Source organism: Anabrus simplex, chromosome 6, assembly GCF_040414725.1.
Source record: "Anabrus simplex isolate iqAnaSimp1 chromosome 6, ASM4041472v1, whole genome shotgun sequence".
Classification (NCBI taxonomy): domain Eukaryota; kingdom Metazoa; phylum Arthropoda; class Insecta; order Orthoptera; family Tettigoniidae; genus Anabrus; species Anabrus simplex.
In genome coordinates, this window is record NC_090270.1 from 301,719,024 (window position 1) to 301,737,104 (window position 18,081).

Below are 18,081 nucleotides of genomic sequence, written 5' to 3' on the forward strand. Positions count from 1 at the left end.
TTACGACACCTTGATTCAATCTCACTTACTATATTACCATCCTGGGAGAACACACAACCTAAATACTTGAAATTATCGACCTGTTCTAGCTTTGTATCGCCAATCTGACATTCATTTCTGTTGAATGTCTTACCTACTGACATCAATTTAGTCTTTGAGAGGCTAATTTTCATACCACACTCATTGCACCTATTTTCAAGTTCCAAGATATTAGACTGCAGGCTTTCGGCACAATCTGCCATTAAGACCAAGTCGTCAGCATAGGCCAGACTGATTACTACATTTCCACCTAACTGAATCCCTCCCTGCCATTTTATACCTTTTAGCAGATGATCCATGTAAACTACGAATAGCAAAGGTGAAAGATTACAGTCTTGTCTAACCCCTGTAAGTACCCTGAACCAAGAACTCAGTCTACCATCAATTCTCACTGAAGCCCAACTGTCAACATAAATGCCTTTGATTGCTTTCAATAATCTACCTTTAATTCCATAGTCCCCCAGTATGGCGAACATCTTTTCCCTCGGTACTCTGTCATATGCTTTCTCTAGATCTACGAAACATAAACACAACTGCCTATTCCTCTCGTAGCATTTTTCAATTACCTGGCGCATACTGAAAATCTGATCCTGACAGCCTCTCTGTGGTCTGAAACCACACTGGTTTTCATCCAACTTCCTCTCAACGACTGATCGCACCCTCTCTTCCAAGATGCCAGTGAATACTTTGCCTGGCATACTAATCAATGAGATACCTCAATAGTTGTTGCAATCCTTCCTGTTCCCTTCCTTATAGACAGGTGCAATTACTGCTTTTGTCCAATCTGAAGGTACCTTACCAACACTCCATGCTAATTTTACTACTCTATGAAGCCATTTCATCCTTGCTTTCCCACTATACTTCACCATTTCAGGTCTAATTTCATCTATTCCTGCTGCCTTATGACAATGGAGTTTATTTACCATCCTTTCCACTTCCTCAAGCATAATTTCACCATCATTTTCCTCCTCCCCATGAGCTTGGCTGTTCACAACACCACCAGGATGATTTCCTTTTACCTATTCAATACAGTTATATTTTGTAGTGATTAAATCCTACATGAATTATAAGCACTATTTAGGAACTAGGATTTATCACTACAAAATATAATTGTATTGAATAGGTGGACACAGTAATTTTATTCTTGAAAGAATTTTACTTATTGTATCTTCAATACGGAACAAAATGAGATTAGTTACTTGTGACACTTTGAATTGCCAAAAAGATGTTAATGCTGCAACAGTGCTCCTGGAAAAAGCAATTCTAAGATTCCACGAAATAGGTATTTATATCATCATAAGAAAATCCAAGTGCATTATCATTGTGGATGGTGTTTACTCTGAAACTCTTCTGTTAGTGATGGAGAAATTCCTACTATGCGCTCCAACAAGACCTTGAGATGCCTCGGAGTATCATTTCACGATATGTTGAATTTCGATTTGAAATGAGTGATTAGCAACCTCAAAACTAAATTAGTCTTGCTATTCTTCTCCCCTGCTCCAATCATACTAAAAACTGTTAGTACTTATGTAGCAATTGAGGCTTTCACAGCCGGCGTTACAAATCATGTCAGCGTTTTTTGGGCTTGTAGGCCGTAGTCCAGGAGCGAGTGAATGTCCCGACGTTTCACCGAAAACTGCATTCGGCATTGTCAAGGATTCCGACTGACTTCGATAGCAGCTAAGCTCTCGGTGGAATGAAGTGCTTTTGTAATTCCACCTATTTATATAGGGCAGGATACGGTTCGCTGCTCGCATATTGGCCGCCATGGTGGGGGGCGGTCGCTGATTGGCTGTTCTTCGGCCAATGGTTGAAGCGTTAGGGAGCCCGGTGTACATTGACCTGCCTTGGTGGAGACAGGCAGCTGATCACCCGTTGCTTTCTTCTGGCCTGCCACGTCTATCGTGTCCTTCAGGATTTAGAGCTTTCAAGACTGGAAACCAGGCTTTGTTTACCTGTTCAGATTCCTCCTTACGGTTGAAGCTGTTGGTGTGCTTTAGTATTTCAATGGCTTCACTCTGTAACCGGGCGTGATAAGACACAGTAGTTGACAGTACTTCGGTGTTGCTGTACTCTGTCATGGCCTGTTAGCAGCGAGTGATGATCTATCTGTCTGTCCCAGCCAGCTGTGTCTGTTATGCTCCTTCAGTCGTGTGGCGATGCTGCGTTTGGTAGTGCCTATGTATACCTGGCCACAGCTGCACGGGATCTTGTAGACGCCTGCTGTGGAGAGAGGATGGCGCTTGTCTTTGGCAGACCTAAGCAGTTCCTGGATTTTCTTCGTTGGCCTGTATATGGTTTTAACCCCATGGGACTCCAGTAGCCTCCCTATTCTTTCAGTTACTTTCTCGATATACGGCAGAAAGGCTTTAGCTGCTGACCGCTCCTCTTCTTTTTTCTTGGTTGTTGGACGTCTGGGATGGAGTGCTCGCTGAACATCTTTAGGGCTGTACCCGTTAGTGAGTAGGGCCCTGTTAAGGTGGCTGAGTTCTTCGTTTAAGTGCTAAGGTTGACGAATTCTCTTAGCACGGTCGGTTAGCGTCTTAATCACTCCATATTTTTGTCGTGGGTGGTGGTTGGACGTCTTCTGAAGATAGCGGTCTGTGTAGGTCGGCTTGCCGTATATTGTGTGTCCCAAGTTTAAATCGGCAGTCTTCATTACCAGAACATCAAGGAAAGGGAGCTTGCCCTCGTTTTCTGTCTCCATAGTGAACTGAATACTGGTGTTAATACTATTCAGATGCTGTAGAAACAGCTGTAATTGTTCCTTTCCGTGGCTCCAGATCACAAAGGTGTCATCTACGAAGCGCAACCACACCTTAGGTTTCAGTGGTGCGGTCTTGAGTGCTGTTTCTTCGAACTTTTCCATATAGAAATTTGCTATCACCGGACTCAGAGGACTGCCCATGGTGACGCCGTCCACTTGTTCATAGAAATTGCCATTCCACAGAAAATAGCTTGTCATGAGGCAGTGGTTGAACAAGTTGGTAATGTCCTCGGGAAAAATCCAAGCGATGTGGTCCTGAAGGACACGATAGCCGTGGCAGGCCAGAAGAAAGCAACGGGTGATCAGCTGCCTGTCTCCGCCAAGGCAGGTCAATGTACACCGGGCTCCCTAACGCTTCAACCATTGGCCGAAGAACAGCCTATCAGTGACCGCCTCCCACCATGGCGGCCAATAGGCGAGCAGCGTACTGTATCCTGCACTATATCAATAGGTGGAATTACAACAGCACTTCATTCCACTGAGAGCTTCACTGCTCTCGAAGTCAGTCGGAACCCTTGACAATGCCGAACGCAATCTTTAGTGAAACGTCGGGACATTCACTCGCTCCTGGACCACGGCCTACAAGCCCGGAAAACGTTGACATGATTTGTTAGTACTTAATCCCTTCATCTGTCCAACTTGTATATACCCTTTCTGTAATACACCTTCTAAATTAATAGCAGTAAAACATCAGTTTTCAACATCTAATAAGTACATCAACCAAACTTGTGACTTGGTTCACAAAGCTTTAATCTGCATGCATCAGTTGGTTTGAAGGTAGATAAGAAAAGGGTTGCCATGGATAGCAGGCATGTCACTGTTTGTAAAGCTAGAAAAGAGTTCCAAGAAAGAGAATCTCAGTCTAGGTATTTCCTTTCCCACTAAGGGAAAGGTGTCATCCTTTACAAGGAGTATGCACAGTAGCAGCAATTGGGAATTATAAGTGGGGGGGGGATGTACAATGAAAAATACCTGGGAATTTTTAATGTAGCAAGCAGGTAGTTGGTGGGAGGGGGGAACTATATACTTTTAAAGTGGGAGTGGGGGGAAGTAGCTGCAAAATGGAAAGTTTTTTTAATGCTCTCTGAGTACATTTCGTCAGAGGTAAAGGTTAACAGTTTACCAACTTAAGTGCAGTAATAATTGTATGAGATTTTGATTCAAAACTATACAATAAAACTTTCACCAAAGGAACATTACACATTTATTACAATTAAATAGAAGTATGGCATGATTATACTGTACAATTAAAAATCATTTGTATGTGACTACACACTAAAGAGACTGTCAGACTGGTGAATGCATGCGGCAAGTGGGCGAATCAGACCTCATACTTTGGCAAAAAAATGTACCTCTGATACCCTTCTTTACAGCAACATGCAAAGTTTCCACTAATTGTTGTGGCACTACACAAATCGGTTAGCCATGGCAAACGATATTTTGTGAGTATTCCTGCCAAAAATATTGTTAATAATTAAAGAAAATAAAGGAAAGAATTAGCTTATAAGACAACAGGGCTTGTACAAATTGCTTTCTTAAATAATTCCTATAACTCCTAGTTTCAGCTGTTTGAAATGGAATAAAAATATGTTTTCTCCCCTAATTGCTGCTACTGAATGTACACCTGCTAATATATGGGTGAGCCAGCATGAAGATTTAAGTAGTGGGGAGTAGAAAGAAACCATCAAGATGACGTCTAAAAACAGTGCTGTTAGAACCTTATCTGGCAGGTCCCAAACAATAACCATTCTCAGTGATGCCACAGTGAGCATGGAACACTTGCACATGTTTTGGGTTCTTGTTTGTACAGTGAATCACTGCATAATTCTAGGCACCATAAAATAAGATCTGCCGTTGCTGACGCTTCAGGAGAAAAAAGTTTTCTCTTTCACGAATAAGTCCATGGAATCTCCAAAACAGGCAGCACAAGGGGTATTGACATGGTAGCCATCAACCCTGAGTCAAGAATAGGTATTATTATAGATATGGGCGTAAGAACAGAGTCTTACCTCGAACAACCATCTGATGTGCACACCGAGAACTGCTCCATCTATAATCCAACCATTCCTCGCTAGAAGTCAAAGTATCGACTTGACAACATTCAGGTCATCGGTTTGATGATTTAGTGTAAGAGGTACGATCCCAAGCTTTTTCACAAAAGTTCTGCAGGAACTTCCACCTGGATAATGCCTTTCTTCTAAGAACTGCAATTACTGCTCTAAAAGACTCAATTGCAATATTACATAATCACTTCAATGGACCCTAAATTACAGTCGTATTTTTAAGATATTTCTAATGAATAATCATATTGTTCAGTAAGCTTTGTCTTATGGCAATCCCTGAATAGGGAAATCATATTGTTTGTTATCAAGTAATAAAAATAAAATTTATAGAATTCTCCTGGATTTTTCACTCACTTCTTCAGTTTTGTTTTACCTATGCTTTCTAATTGGCAGGCGAACATCTAGTTTAACGTTGTTATAATTGTCATGGTTTTATTTCCATTTGTTTGTCACCACCAATTAAGTGGATATTCTGAGAAAATAGAATATTGGAACCTTACTTGGCCTGCTAAAATGTCATAGTTAACATGTATTGAGTGTGTTGGGAACAGATAAACTGCACCTAATGTACTCAAGGAACTTTTGAAGGAAATAGAAAAGCTAATGTGTTCATCACCCACTTTCTTGAAAAGAAATCCCGTTAATAGATTGGTGCCTATGAGGGGTGATTTGGATGTACATACTGTATTCTTTCCCTTAATGTTTAAAGCAAAGAGAAGGAATGGTAGGCAGTCATATGACCCTCAGTCACCAAGCAGCAGGGGTGTGTGCATGTCTCTTACACACGCACTGTGGTGCATTTATCACAGTTTGATGTTTTGAAACAGATTTGTCATGAGCTGTTTAATAATCATTGGTATAAAAGAAATTTCAGTACAAGTTTTTGAAACAATGTTAAAAAATTCTGGAATGATATTATCAAAAAGTGGCAGAATGGTTTGAGGATACTGTCTCAAGCAGAGTATATGACATTCTGATACATTCCCGTCTGCTTACACCTGTGGTGTAATTTAATATTTGCCAGGCTGAGTAGTTGAGGCAGTAGAGCACTTGCCTCCTGAGCTCAAGTTGGCAGGCTTGAACCCAGGTCAGTCCGGTGTTATTTGAAAGTGCTCAAATACATCAGCCTTGTGTCGGTAAATTTACTGGGACATAAAAGAATTCTGCAGGACATAATTCTGGCACCTTAGCATCTCCGAAAGCCATAAAAGTAGCAGTAGTGAGATGTAAAACAAATAACATTATTGCATTTAAATATTAATTTCTTATGCCATTCTAACCAACAACTTGCATGTAATTTGCTTGCTTATTTAGGTTACTCTCTCTTCATTTCTAGATTTATGTTATGCTTTATTGTTTAGTGCCTGTATTGAGCCACTGCCACTCTTTCGTGTAATCATGTTTCGAATTTGAATAGTTTTGGAGAATTTATAGGGATCTGTCACTTGTTACAGGACCAAGTTGATTGCGAACAAAACCGATTTTCCTGTCCGAGTAAACAAAGTAATCCAAATAAGAGGTTGTATAAGAAACCTAAACAATAAGGATGGGAACATAGATCAACTCTGATCATAACAATATCATTGCATGGTCTTGGCTGTGGGGATGGAAGACTTTTCAAGTGATTACACAATGTCAGTTTCAACATACTACTCTCTGCAATAGGTCACACACAGTCAGCACACCTGGCAGCAAAGCAAAGAACCTGAGGTACAGAGAACATTTTTAGTTGAATGCCTAATGTTTTCATCAAAGTTTTCTTTTTTTAATCACCAATGCTGCATGCAGTGGATATCCATATCATAGAAAAGTTTCAATCTTGGACTGGGATTGAAACCTGTCTCGGAAACAAGAAGCAGCATATTCACCTCTTGAAGACAGAGTGTTTACGAATTTAAGGATAAAATATTAAGGAACAGATGAAGTTTGGAACCAACAGTCTAGTGGGAATGATTTGAATGGTTAATGTGGGGATTAAGAACTTATGCTCACAACGAACATTAATAAAGCTATAGTAGTTTAACAAGATTACACTCATAGGATATAAACTTCATGTTTTTGATCCATGTCGAATTGTGATCAATAATATATATACCTATCTATGTACAGGGTTGAAAAGGTGGACCATTACGACATAAGTTTAGTTGTTATAAGATTACATTTGTAAAGACCACTTCTGTCCATAAAAAGTTATTTGGTGTCTGTGCATGCATTTTGCTATCAGAAAGGTGGAAAATAATAATTTAAAATGTTATTAATAATAAGCACAATAAGGTCTTTGCGAACAGCATCTGAAGTTTTTCACTTTGGTTAGGTCTTTCATCACAACATCCTGAATATTGAATTTTATCATCTTCCAAAATTAAGTTACAACCTCTACTTTCCATCTTTCTATTTTAGTAATACATTTTCACAACTTACATGCTGACAACCAAATACAAAGATAGTTTAACTACTATTTCTTTTTAATTTGTTGAAGGAAGTAGGGAAGGTTGAGTAAATAACTGAAAACAACACAACAGTTTTTCCCAGTATTATGCATATATTTCCATCGAACGGAGGCTACATGAGATTTATCACAAATTTAAGGCACTTCCTCAGTGCAACAATGAATGATATTATCGCAAGTGATGATCCGATGATTTTTCTCTAACGTCATATTTATTCCTGTACTCTGACAAAACAGTGTTGATTGGCTTAACGTTGCCTCACATGTAATAATTTTCATTTATAATTTAATCGCTTAGAGCGACCAAATGGAATGTGTCCCTGCCATAGTTCCAGCGATCATGTGGCATGGTTATGGCACCCTAAGCTAATGCCCACAAAGATAATAAAGGAGGATTTCCGAAAAATGACGCAGAAAAAAGGCTCGCTACATATTTAAGTACTAGGAGCATGTTTTATCTGGTTTCTTTCCGTACAGAGTTGAGTACATGCTATAATTTTACATTTTCGTACACTTACTTTTTGGACGTTTAACAAGGTGTGTACTTTTTCCCGATTTTTAAACGATCATCTTTTTTACATTTTTTCTTTTTCAATAATAACTAGCTACGAGCTACACAGTATAACACCACGTTCATAAAACTAGGGAAGCATTTGCAGCTAAGATTATAAGGCACAAACAAGGATGGTTTTCCGACGGTATTTGACTGACTGATTTTCAATACACCAGAAAGGCAACCCAGTATCAATCACTGACGACCTGACAAAGGTAAAATAAAGCACTTGGCTTTTTAAAAATACAGGGAGGGGAGAGAAAAAAGAATGCTTCAACTTCAAAGTCTAAACATTTCCTAAGACTTTGGTGTCAACAGTTTTAAATACATGAACTTAATACCACTTGTGAAAATAATAATACACATTTAAGCAATAGCAATTAAAATTACAGCCAAGGGCATGTATGAAAAATTCATACTATAAAAAATTAAAGAGTTCGCTGGTAAAGTGCTTGGAGCTATGCACACGCATTAAAATAAACAATGATAATAGGTTGCCAGTCCTAAAAAGACGTTATGAACTAAAGAACACACACTGTACATACAAGAATCTCTGAAGGACTCTTTCCCAATAAATCGTTTATACACATTTTTTTCTTCCTTTTCCTTATTTTTTATGCCATCGGACCCATTTAACAAAAGTGGCCCTTACAACTTAAATAGAATATTCTTTATCGTTCTAGTGACTGAAGGAAAAATAATTACACTTCGCGGAACCATACACAATTTGCCCCTCTAAAAAGAAACTAATGCTTACAAATTATAAAGATTCAGGAGAAAGAGAGAATATATTGGAACTATAAATCAGTTCCATTATCTAAAAAAAATTACTTGACCCCAAAATATACATTCTAAATTACGTCAGCTTCGCTTTCTCCATCTAAAAAGAATCACGTTACTTTCTTACAATAATTGATTTGAAATAGAGGTACAGAACACATGTAATTATTCATGGATCCATCATACATTTATCTTTCGATCTAAAAATAAACTAATGCTTACGATAACGATTCCGAAACGACGATTACCAGGTCTACACTACATTCGATCAAGTTTAACAAACACTAAGAAGTGATTTACCAAGATTTGCTGGTGGACGAACGGTTATTCGGCAGATCACGATTATTTCATCTTTTCTTTGTATGTGTTTTTTTTTTTTTCATTTTTACATTTTTTGCGATACAGAGAGGAATGAATGCGAGAACATTTACGCTTCGATATTTCGATCTTCAAAAACGGATCTCCAAAAACTTTTCGAGAATCGGAGGGAAGATAACCGGGTGAAAAATAAAAGGAACTGGCGAATAAAACAATAATCCTTTCTTAGGCGCGCACAATTACACTTATTAGTTAGCCGTTAAATTTCTACCTAGTTAGGCCTTGTGATTTCGCATCTTGAGATCAACCATTACAACCATGCACGGTTACAATGCAAATACACCTCTATTAATATCTGAATTATACTTCCTTTTATTAGAAAAGTGTCGTGCATTCACGGTAAAAATAAGCAAAGCTCTCTAAACAAAAAACGGTCATTTCTGTAGATCAAATCAACTTTTACCCCCAATACAAGAATATTTTTTTATCCTCTGTGTGTTTTAAATTGTACTTGCACCTATACTGGATGCTTCTGCTACCTGCCGAGGCCTAATATATGGGCTTCATAAATTACTTATTTTTGATATTTATAATAATTTATAGTATGCAAACAGAAATTTGCAGACTTACTATTCATAACTGCATTGAAATCTTAGTCTTTGTCAATGATTATTTCTTAATGTGTTCCCCAATTTGTGGTATTCTGAGAGCTGTATTGCACTGACTTGACTGAAAAGATAAACATTTCATATTTTGCTCATAATCGACAGAACAGCGATATTCCTTATGTCAGTGAAATACAGCCACCAATACAATAAACCCAAAAATCCTTACTTAGAGCTTGCCACATTTTGTTATGACAATGGTTTTCGTTGGTTTTCCCGTTTGGTCTCCGTATGTTGATATCTTCTCAACCAGCTCAAGGCCCTCGACTACATGGCCAAAGATACCAGTGAATCCTCTCATTTCCTGCAAAATGATGCGAAATTGAGATCCAACCATTCCAAGGTTGTCATGACGTTTTTGTGTGCGACGCATTCCCACTGCTCCACGTACAGCGGGAAATTTGGTGTCATCCGGCATGAAATAACCATCTTCAAATATGGATCTCCCTCCACGGCCGTTGTTCAGTTCGAAGTCTCCAGTGATGACTGATTCGCCCTCCCAGCACTGGAACACTGTACAGCCTTTGTAGCTGACACCCATTTCACCTGTACAAAGAACACCGAAGTTCTTCGCCATTTTTGGAGCAGCATCTGGGCGAACCTCAATGACAATGCGACCTTGAGGAGAGCCATTGACATCGATGTTGAAGTAGTAGAGAGGATAAGGACCTGATCGAACATTGTGGGGCACATTCTGGGGAGGAGACTGAACCACTGTTACGACATTGGCATCCTGAGCATATGGGGGAGGCGGTGGGGGCTGCGTATGATGAACAGGCGGAGGAAGTGTAGGAGGGGCCTTATTTCCGACTGGTGTTGGCGGGGGAGGGGCAACGATAACATGTTGTGGAGGGGGCGGATGCGAAGGGGTAACGAGATGGTGGGGGAGAGGGTGAACAGGAGGGTGGTGGTAATCGACGGTACCATTTTGTTGAAGATGATGCTGCTGCTTAGTCAGCACATGACGAGAATACAATTGAGACATGCAATAGTTGGCCAGGAATAAAATTGGATTTTGTGCAGCAGTTACATGCTGAGGAATACGTCCTGGAACAGCTGAAGGCACGGGTGGTTCACCCGAATGAATGTTAGCCAAAGCTTGCTTCAACAAACCAAAATCAAATACGACTGCAGAGTTCCCAATGAGGTCATCCAGCTGACATTGCAAATACATTTCTTGATACTTGCCCTGAAGACGTTGTTTCTCAAGCGAGAGACTCGAATACAGGAGGTGAGCATCGCCAGGACCATCAACCCCTGCCAGACCAGTTCTTGCTTTGCTGAGAGTCTCGCGTGCTTCTGCTACTTCTGGCACGTGGCTCCAACCATTCTGCAAATCTGTTTCGACATGTGTTTTGAGGGTAACACAAGCCTCAAGGACTTTAAGGAGGAAGTCGCGCTGCTGCATGGCTAGCCGCTGTATTTCGGCAAGCATCTTATTCATAGCAACCAATTCGTTGTGAACCTAAAACACAATCACTGCATTTTAGGCACTATTAATTACATTTTGAAAACAATGAGATTATCAACTGCTAAGGTTCTTACCTCTGAGACAAGCTGCTCTTTGGCTTCTCCTTGAGATTTGACCTGATGTCCAGGGTGGTCCTGTTGTGTAGCACACGCTCGACATATGGCAGCACAACAAGTATGACACCAGAAGGCCAACGGCATCCCATGTGTGTGACAGTTCTCGCTAGGTAGCACCTGAGAAACAATCAGAAATGTATGTATGTGTATCGCATCCAATACAGATAAAAATCTACATATTCTCTGTGATAACTGTCATTTACCTTGCGTTCTTTGTCCGGAGGCTTATTTCCTCCTCCTCCAGCAGTTCCAGGGCCAATCTTCAGAGCTGTGAAGTTTTTTGCAAGGGTGAGTACTGCGTTGAATGTCTGCAAGGTCTCAGCCCCTTGTTCTCCCAACTCCGTTCGCTTCCAGCAGTGCACACAGTACAGCTCTCGGCCCTTCATTAGAGCCGTCTGAATGCACTTCAGACAGAAGTAATGCTTGCAGCTTAGGTACTTTGGGCAGAGGTCAGTTTCGTTGAACTTCTGCTTGCAAAAACTGCAGAGGGTTAATTCCTCAAGTTCCGGTATTATTCCTGGCTCCATCATCTGTAAAAAAAAAAAAAATGGTACAATTCTTTTTTGCTTTCTGTTATCACATTTTTTTCTTTTACTACCACATACAGTAATGCATATGTTTTATGATGAAACCCTTGAGTGACGATTCAGGTGATGGTGTGTTATTTCTGAAGCTAATTTAAAGAATTTTCTCATAAAATACCCCCCCCCCCCTTCCTCATAGCCACTATTACTTTTGATGTGAACAAATTAACTACAAATATTTAATTTTCGCCAGTAATTTCACAATGTTATTAAGAGAGTGAAGAATTTTCTCTGCTTCAGGCATATCTGTTGACCCAGAAAGATGATAATAAATTACTTTCAACACAAACGTATCATCTACACTGGAAACACTGCCTGTTCCGAAAGGGAGCTGTTGATCAGATAGCGAATTACGAGGAAGAAGAACCAATCTTCCTAGAATACTGATCACTATGTGTGTCTACAAATGCAACAGTTGACAGGAAAAATAAGGTTTGAAGCTACAATGCAGTTTAATTGGTCTCAGGAATATCCCCACTTCTTCTGAATTTGCCCGTCAGGACCAGAGTTACATGTCACTGTACAAACGTACCTGTTCCTTGTCACATTGCTAACAATTCCCAAGATAGTGGGTTCAAACCCGGCAGAGGTAGTCGGATTTTTGAAGGGCGGAAAAAAAGTCCATTCGACACTCCATGTCATACGATGTTGGCATGTAAAAGATCTCTGGTGACACATTTGGTGTTTACCTGACAAAATTCATTAAATCTCAGCCATAGATGCCCAAGAGAGTTTCGGTTTACTCGGTCTGCCATCTAGTGGGCCTAGAGTAAAACGGAACGTCGAAATTGACGAGCAGACAGCCAGATGGCGTCAAATTGAAATGTCTGCACATGGTAGCTGAGGCCATACGATTATATATATATTGCTAACAATTCAACCTTCTTATTGGGAGACTTGCTGACTAACTTAGCTCCATGAATAACTACTACTGGTTGGATAAAGTGCACCGATAACAAATCTTGTTCAGTCCTTTGCAATTTCTACGTGGTTTACTATTTTAACTCCAGACTAATCGTAAGATGTTAGGCCACAGGTACTGTCTTCCCAGTCCCACACCATTATTTATTACACACGTCAGTAAGCAAGACTGATGACAATTACTGAGAACTCTTAAGAGGTTTTATTGACAGCTATTCACATACATGGTTTCCTGATTTTAAAACTTTGATTAAAATCACAGATCACTTGGTAAGTGAATGGAACCAAAATGAATTGGAATCGGTCGTTTCAAGGTGGTTGTTTATATCAAAAGTGAAGTTATCTCCGTACGGGCCCTGAAGGCTCTTGGAGAGGTGGAAGGTAAATATATCCACGATCCATAATCTCAGCACTTGGTGAGGTCGAGTTGTTAGCTCTCTCTGGCTTCCTTTACCTCCCTAATTAAACTGGTACTCATTTTTTGTGTAAGCTGCGTGAAACTCAAGGCCATGTACACTTCTGGAAGTGGAAACCTTGTTTCTAAAATTTTTAGAGTTCCTGCCAGGAAATCAAACCTGTGTGCTTCTGGATAACTTAATTTTTATTGAAAGGATTTGAATTTCATTGCTTATATGTACTTCTGGATGAACCAAGCCCGTCATTACTGGCTCGACCAGGCAGTCCGTATAAATTGCTAATACTGTACTGTAATTTGCTACCCTATCTCCAGCAGACTGGTGGCATTCACTTAATAGTAGTATTAAACCATCCACTGTTCTTTATATACTCTTCAGTGCATTGCGAATGCTGGATTAATCTTCCCCACCCACTTTTGCCTCAGCCAATGGGAACTTTACATAGATATCCAAAGGCAAGTAAATACAGTCAAAAGTGATCGACAAAACCTAGTGCAGACAATTTTAAGACATTTATCTCCAACTTTGCTACCAAATCTACGTTCTTTTCTTCCTTTAAATTTTTTTTTTTTTTTTGAGAGCTTGTAGTCTGTGAAGCACCCATAAGCAAACAATATCTTGCAGAGAGAATTCGGGGCGGGGGCATGACTCCGCCTTTTTCAACACCCCTGCGATGGCCAAAGACCATTGAAAAGCACCAATCTTTGAACTATGCCATCTGTTCATGTGAACAGCAATCTATGGATTCATCACTACATTTGCTGCCAAGAGGGATATCATGATGTCAGCGAGAAGTGTAAATGTGTGTTGTGTGGATCACAACGTACTTTGTACTATATACTAGAATGCACAAGTAGATTGCCACTGCCATACTATGCAAATGATAATTTCATGTAACATGTATTCCTCGTATACAGTGAGATTAATAAATATCAATATATTTTGAAATATGGTTATCATATACGTTATACTTGTCTGCCTCTGTGATGTAGTAGTTAATGTGATTAGTTGCCACTCATGGAGGCCTGGGTTTGATTCCTGGCTCTGCCACAAATTTGAAAATTGGTACGAGGGCTAGAACAGGGTCCACTCAGCCTCAGGAGATCAACTGAGTAGAGGGGGATTCGATTCCCCCCCCTCAGCCATCCTCAAAGTGCTCTTCAGTAGTTCCCCCCTCCATTCCCTCTTCCTTGCTATCCTTCCAATCTTCCCATCCCTCACAAGGCCCCTGTTCAGCATAGCAGCTGAGGCCACCTGGGTGAGGTACTTGTCCTCTTCCTCCTCCCCTGTTGTATCCCTGATCAAATGTCTTACGTTCCAGGACGCTGCCCTTGAGGCGGTAAAGGTCAGATCCCTCACAGAGTCCGCGGGAAAAGCCAAACCTGGACATTAAACAGATGATAAGGAAAGGAAGTGAATAGGAAAGTACCTGGTATCGAGCTTCCTATTACCTGTGTCGTAAAGAAATGCAGACTTCAGTGGTATGGGCACATAATGAGAATGAACAGGGAAAGACCTGCCAGAAAATATTTTGACCTTAATGTCATAGGAAGAAGACCACAGCAAAGACCAACAAGCGCAGGATCTACCTTCTTTCCTTCCTTTAATTTTTTTTTAAATGAGAGCTTGTGGCCTGTGAAGCACCCATCAGCAAACAATATCTTGCAGAGAGAATTATAGTGAAGACTATATGATCAGATGCGGAGGAGAGAGGACAAATGAGAGGATTTACTGGAACAGAAGATGTATGAAGACAGAAGGAGATGGCGAGCGCTTGTACACTACACCCGGGAAACTGGAATTGGGAAATGATAATAGTGATGAATAAAAGTGTGCATGTGCACTGGCAATACAACAAAAACAAAACTGTATGTATGATCTGCTTGAAAGAAAATTCACATTGACAATCAAATTTACAGCATTTATAAACTGTTGCTAAAGAAAATGAGTTTGGCAGAAGACATAATCAACTTGATTATGGAATGTTTAATAGTTAACTGCTACTTGCCACTGAAGATATTTCCCTTTCAGAAAAGAATGTAATATGTCATATGTGAATTCACTGGTGGGGAGGAGTAGTATTCTCATAGATTAACTGGTTACAAACCTCTGTTGCATTTGTAACGAATGTCTAATAAAATAATTCCATTATTAATATTATTTAATCAAACAGTGGTAGCAGATTTAATGTAGACCTATATGGACCATATTTTTATAGCTTAACTATAAGAATATACACTAGGTAAAATGGGAAAGAAAGAACGTGTTCAATACAGGAATAGTTAACATCATCAGTTGTACATGATCTAGATTTTCCATAGAACTGAAGAAACTTTTAGATCAGCAAGTATAACCACAGAAAGACTGGAATCTCTCCTAAATAAAACCATCCTATCTCATATACAGTGGACAGCATAGTATTCACTTTATTTCTAAGCTTTTAGGCCAATTGATTGTGTAAAATCTCCACACTTGGACGATAAATCCATTTGGAGGGTAGTACCATTTGGATTTTAAAAAGGATACTGATATAGGTGCAAACAAAAATTATGACCTGTTACATAACCCCAGAACTATTTTGCAACATATGTAGCCAATAATTAAGTCTACTTAGCAGGAAGTCATGTTACGTTCAGTAATTTGCATCTATACCATAACAATATATTCCAGAAGAATAGTGTGCTTATATTTTTGGTCCACAGATAACTACTGAGCTTTAGACCCTATTTTCCTACTTCCTTACCACATCATAAATAGTAATCACCTGTCCTTTTCAAGATCAATTTAAGAACCAATATTTTATGCATATTATGCAAAATGAATATAACATGGATGTTGAATTCATCAATAATAAATATTCTAGCTGTCATCATTTTTAGTGGAGTACTTTACGACACACAAATATTTATTTTAGATGCTATTGTTATGCAGTCTTTTTGACAGTTTATTGATCAGAGAACCTAACAAAATAATACATGCCCTCAATCCCCTGTAACTTTTAATGGCATTCCAGGCTGCCAAATATTTTGCTTACAAGAGAGTTATTTAATTTACAGATACAAATCTCCGTGTTTTTATCTTCCCTAAGGGTGAAATACCAGTGATCATACACTATGAAGATAAACTTGTAACTTCAATCATGTAAATGACTGATCATGTAATCAAAAGCCTACCCATTTAATTTTATCATTTCCCATAGACATTTTACTGTTCTGTAACACAGTTAAGTACCAGTAGGGCCTAAACCATATTCAAAGTGTTGTCTGTAGACAATTACCAGTGTCAGTGTGTTACCGTCATTATTTATTGCGAAGAATCATATGATTTTTACATGAAGCAAAGGTAATTGAAGTTTGATCTATTTTTTTGTTGGAAAATTGACCTACTACTTCAAACTACTGAAAATTTGGCATCGGGAATAATGCTTTATTCTCATTCTTCTCTAGGAAGAGGGAAAGGAAGAATTTCTTACATTTAATGCACGGTAATTTTCTAGTTGGTTCATAACATTTTTAGTGCATGCGAAAGTAGATCCACATCCTCAGTAACTTCCCTACAGCAATAATTTCTCAGGAGTGGAAACATTTTGAATATTAAGATGAAAACACCTCTCTTCTGCAGAGTACCGCTAGAATTAGAAATACTTTTTTTTTTTTTTGTATCTCAAGTTTGACAATCCTGAAGGGTATTGTTGTAATATATCACTTCGCCGTACAGGAGAGTATCGATTTCAAAAATATTTTGAATTTTCAGGACACAGCCATAAATACACGTAAAACGCACGTCTTGTTATAGAAGTGACAGACAGTGCTAATTGGGTAGTAAAGAACTACATCTTGATAAACTATTTCTAGGCTGTAGCCTAATGACCAGATCTTCACTGCTATCTTTGACTTGGCATCAAATGATTCTCAAAAGAAATGGACCCTGATATCATAGTGGATGGAGGACGAAAAACTTCGGTTATATCACTGTTGTGCACAATTAACTGCAATCATTCACACTTGGGTTTCATACACCATTATATCCTTATGTTGTTGTGCGTCACAGATGTAAACACACGGCACAAAGTCGCAGAATTGATAAATAATTATTTGTATGTATCAGTATAGTGCCTTAAAAATATGGCATATTCCTTGGAATATCAACTTTAAACTAATTATGTTGTTCTCCTACCGTGTTTATCGCGTTGTTGCCACAGCAAAAAAACTAAAGTCGGTACGATGAAAAATACGTATTGTAGCGAACGAGCTACGTCGAAGAAAACGCACGTATCGGAGCGTTTATACTATATATACGAATTTGTAGATGAACGAGAAAGCGACGTTTATATTTTACATTACGAAAAACTGCCGTCGCCGGCTCCTATACGACCCTAACTTCCAACATTGTGCCACATCATGATGTTTGCACTGAACCACTTGGCATGGCGGACGATGTTGCTGCTGGTTGAATATCATTGAGAAACCTGCGCCCTCTATCCGCGCGTTTCTCTCTGCGCGCATACGCCATCTTATGGCTGATACGTCATCTGCGCGATTTAAATCCATGTTAATTATAACATTTCGTTTCCTTCGGTAACGGGTTCGATCGTAATATTTTGACCCTATAGTAATGAATTGGATAATCCAATGGATTTAAGGGATTTACGAACATTTGAGCGGAAGGGAGAGAGAATTATTGTGGCTTTGTACCTAGTAGGTCTCTCACAGAAGCTCACAACTTGTGGGGCATGGAGTGGCGACCATGGTACCCGAGATAAGTCGAGCATTGCTTCCACTTACTCGTTCGAGGCTCCGGTGATTTTTGAACCAACTTGAAATCACTAGATCAACTCTTGTTCTCTTCTAACCTAAACTGCATTAGATTTGTAAGGCCTGGGGATTTTCTCGCTATTTATTGGTCTTTCCTTTCTTCAACCAATACTCTCTTTGAGGCG

At 39.4% G+C, this 18,081-nt stretch overlaps 2 protein-coding genes across 2 annotated transcripts in view; one reads left to right on the forward strand and one right to left on the reverse strand.

Annotated features, from left to right (window-relative positions):
* Positions 1-18,081, forward strand: part of Npl4 (nuclear protein localization 4) — a 278,312-nt gene that overhangs the window by 183,953 nt on the left and 76,278 nt on the right. The gene's annotated exons all lie outside the window — the stretch shown is intronic.
* LOC136876488 (uncharacterized) lies at positions 9,004-17,574 on the reverse strand. Its single transcript, XM_067150485.2, has 4 exons — positions 17,319-17,574; positions 11,425-11,751; positions 11,180-11,338; positions 9,004-11,099 (listed from the first exon to the last, which is right to left on the reverse strand). The coding sequence occupies exons 2-4, from the start codon at positions 11,749-11,751 to the stop codon at positions 9,804-9,806; spliced, it is 1,782 nt and encodes a 593-aa protein (XP_067006586.1). The 5' UTR covers positions 17,319-17,574; the 3' UTR covers positions 9,004-9,803.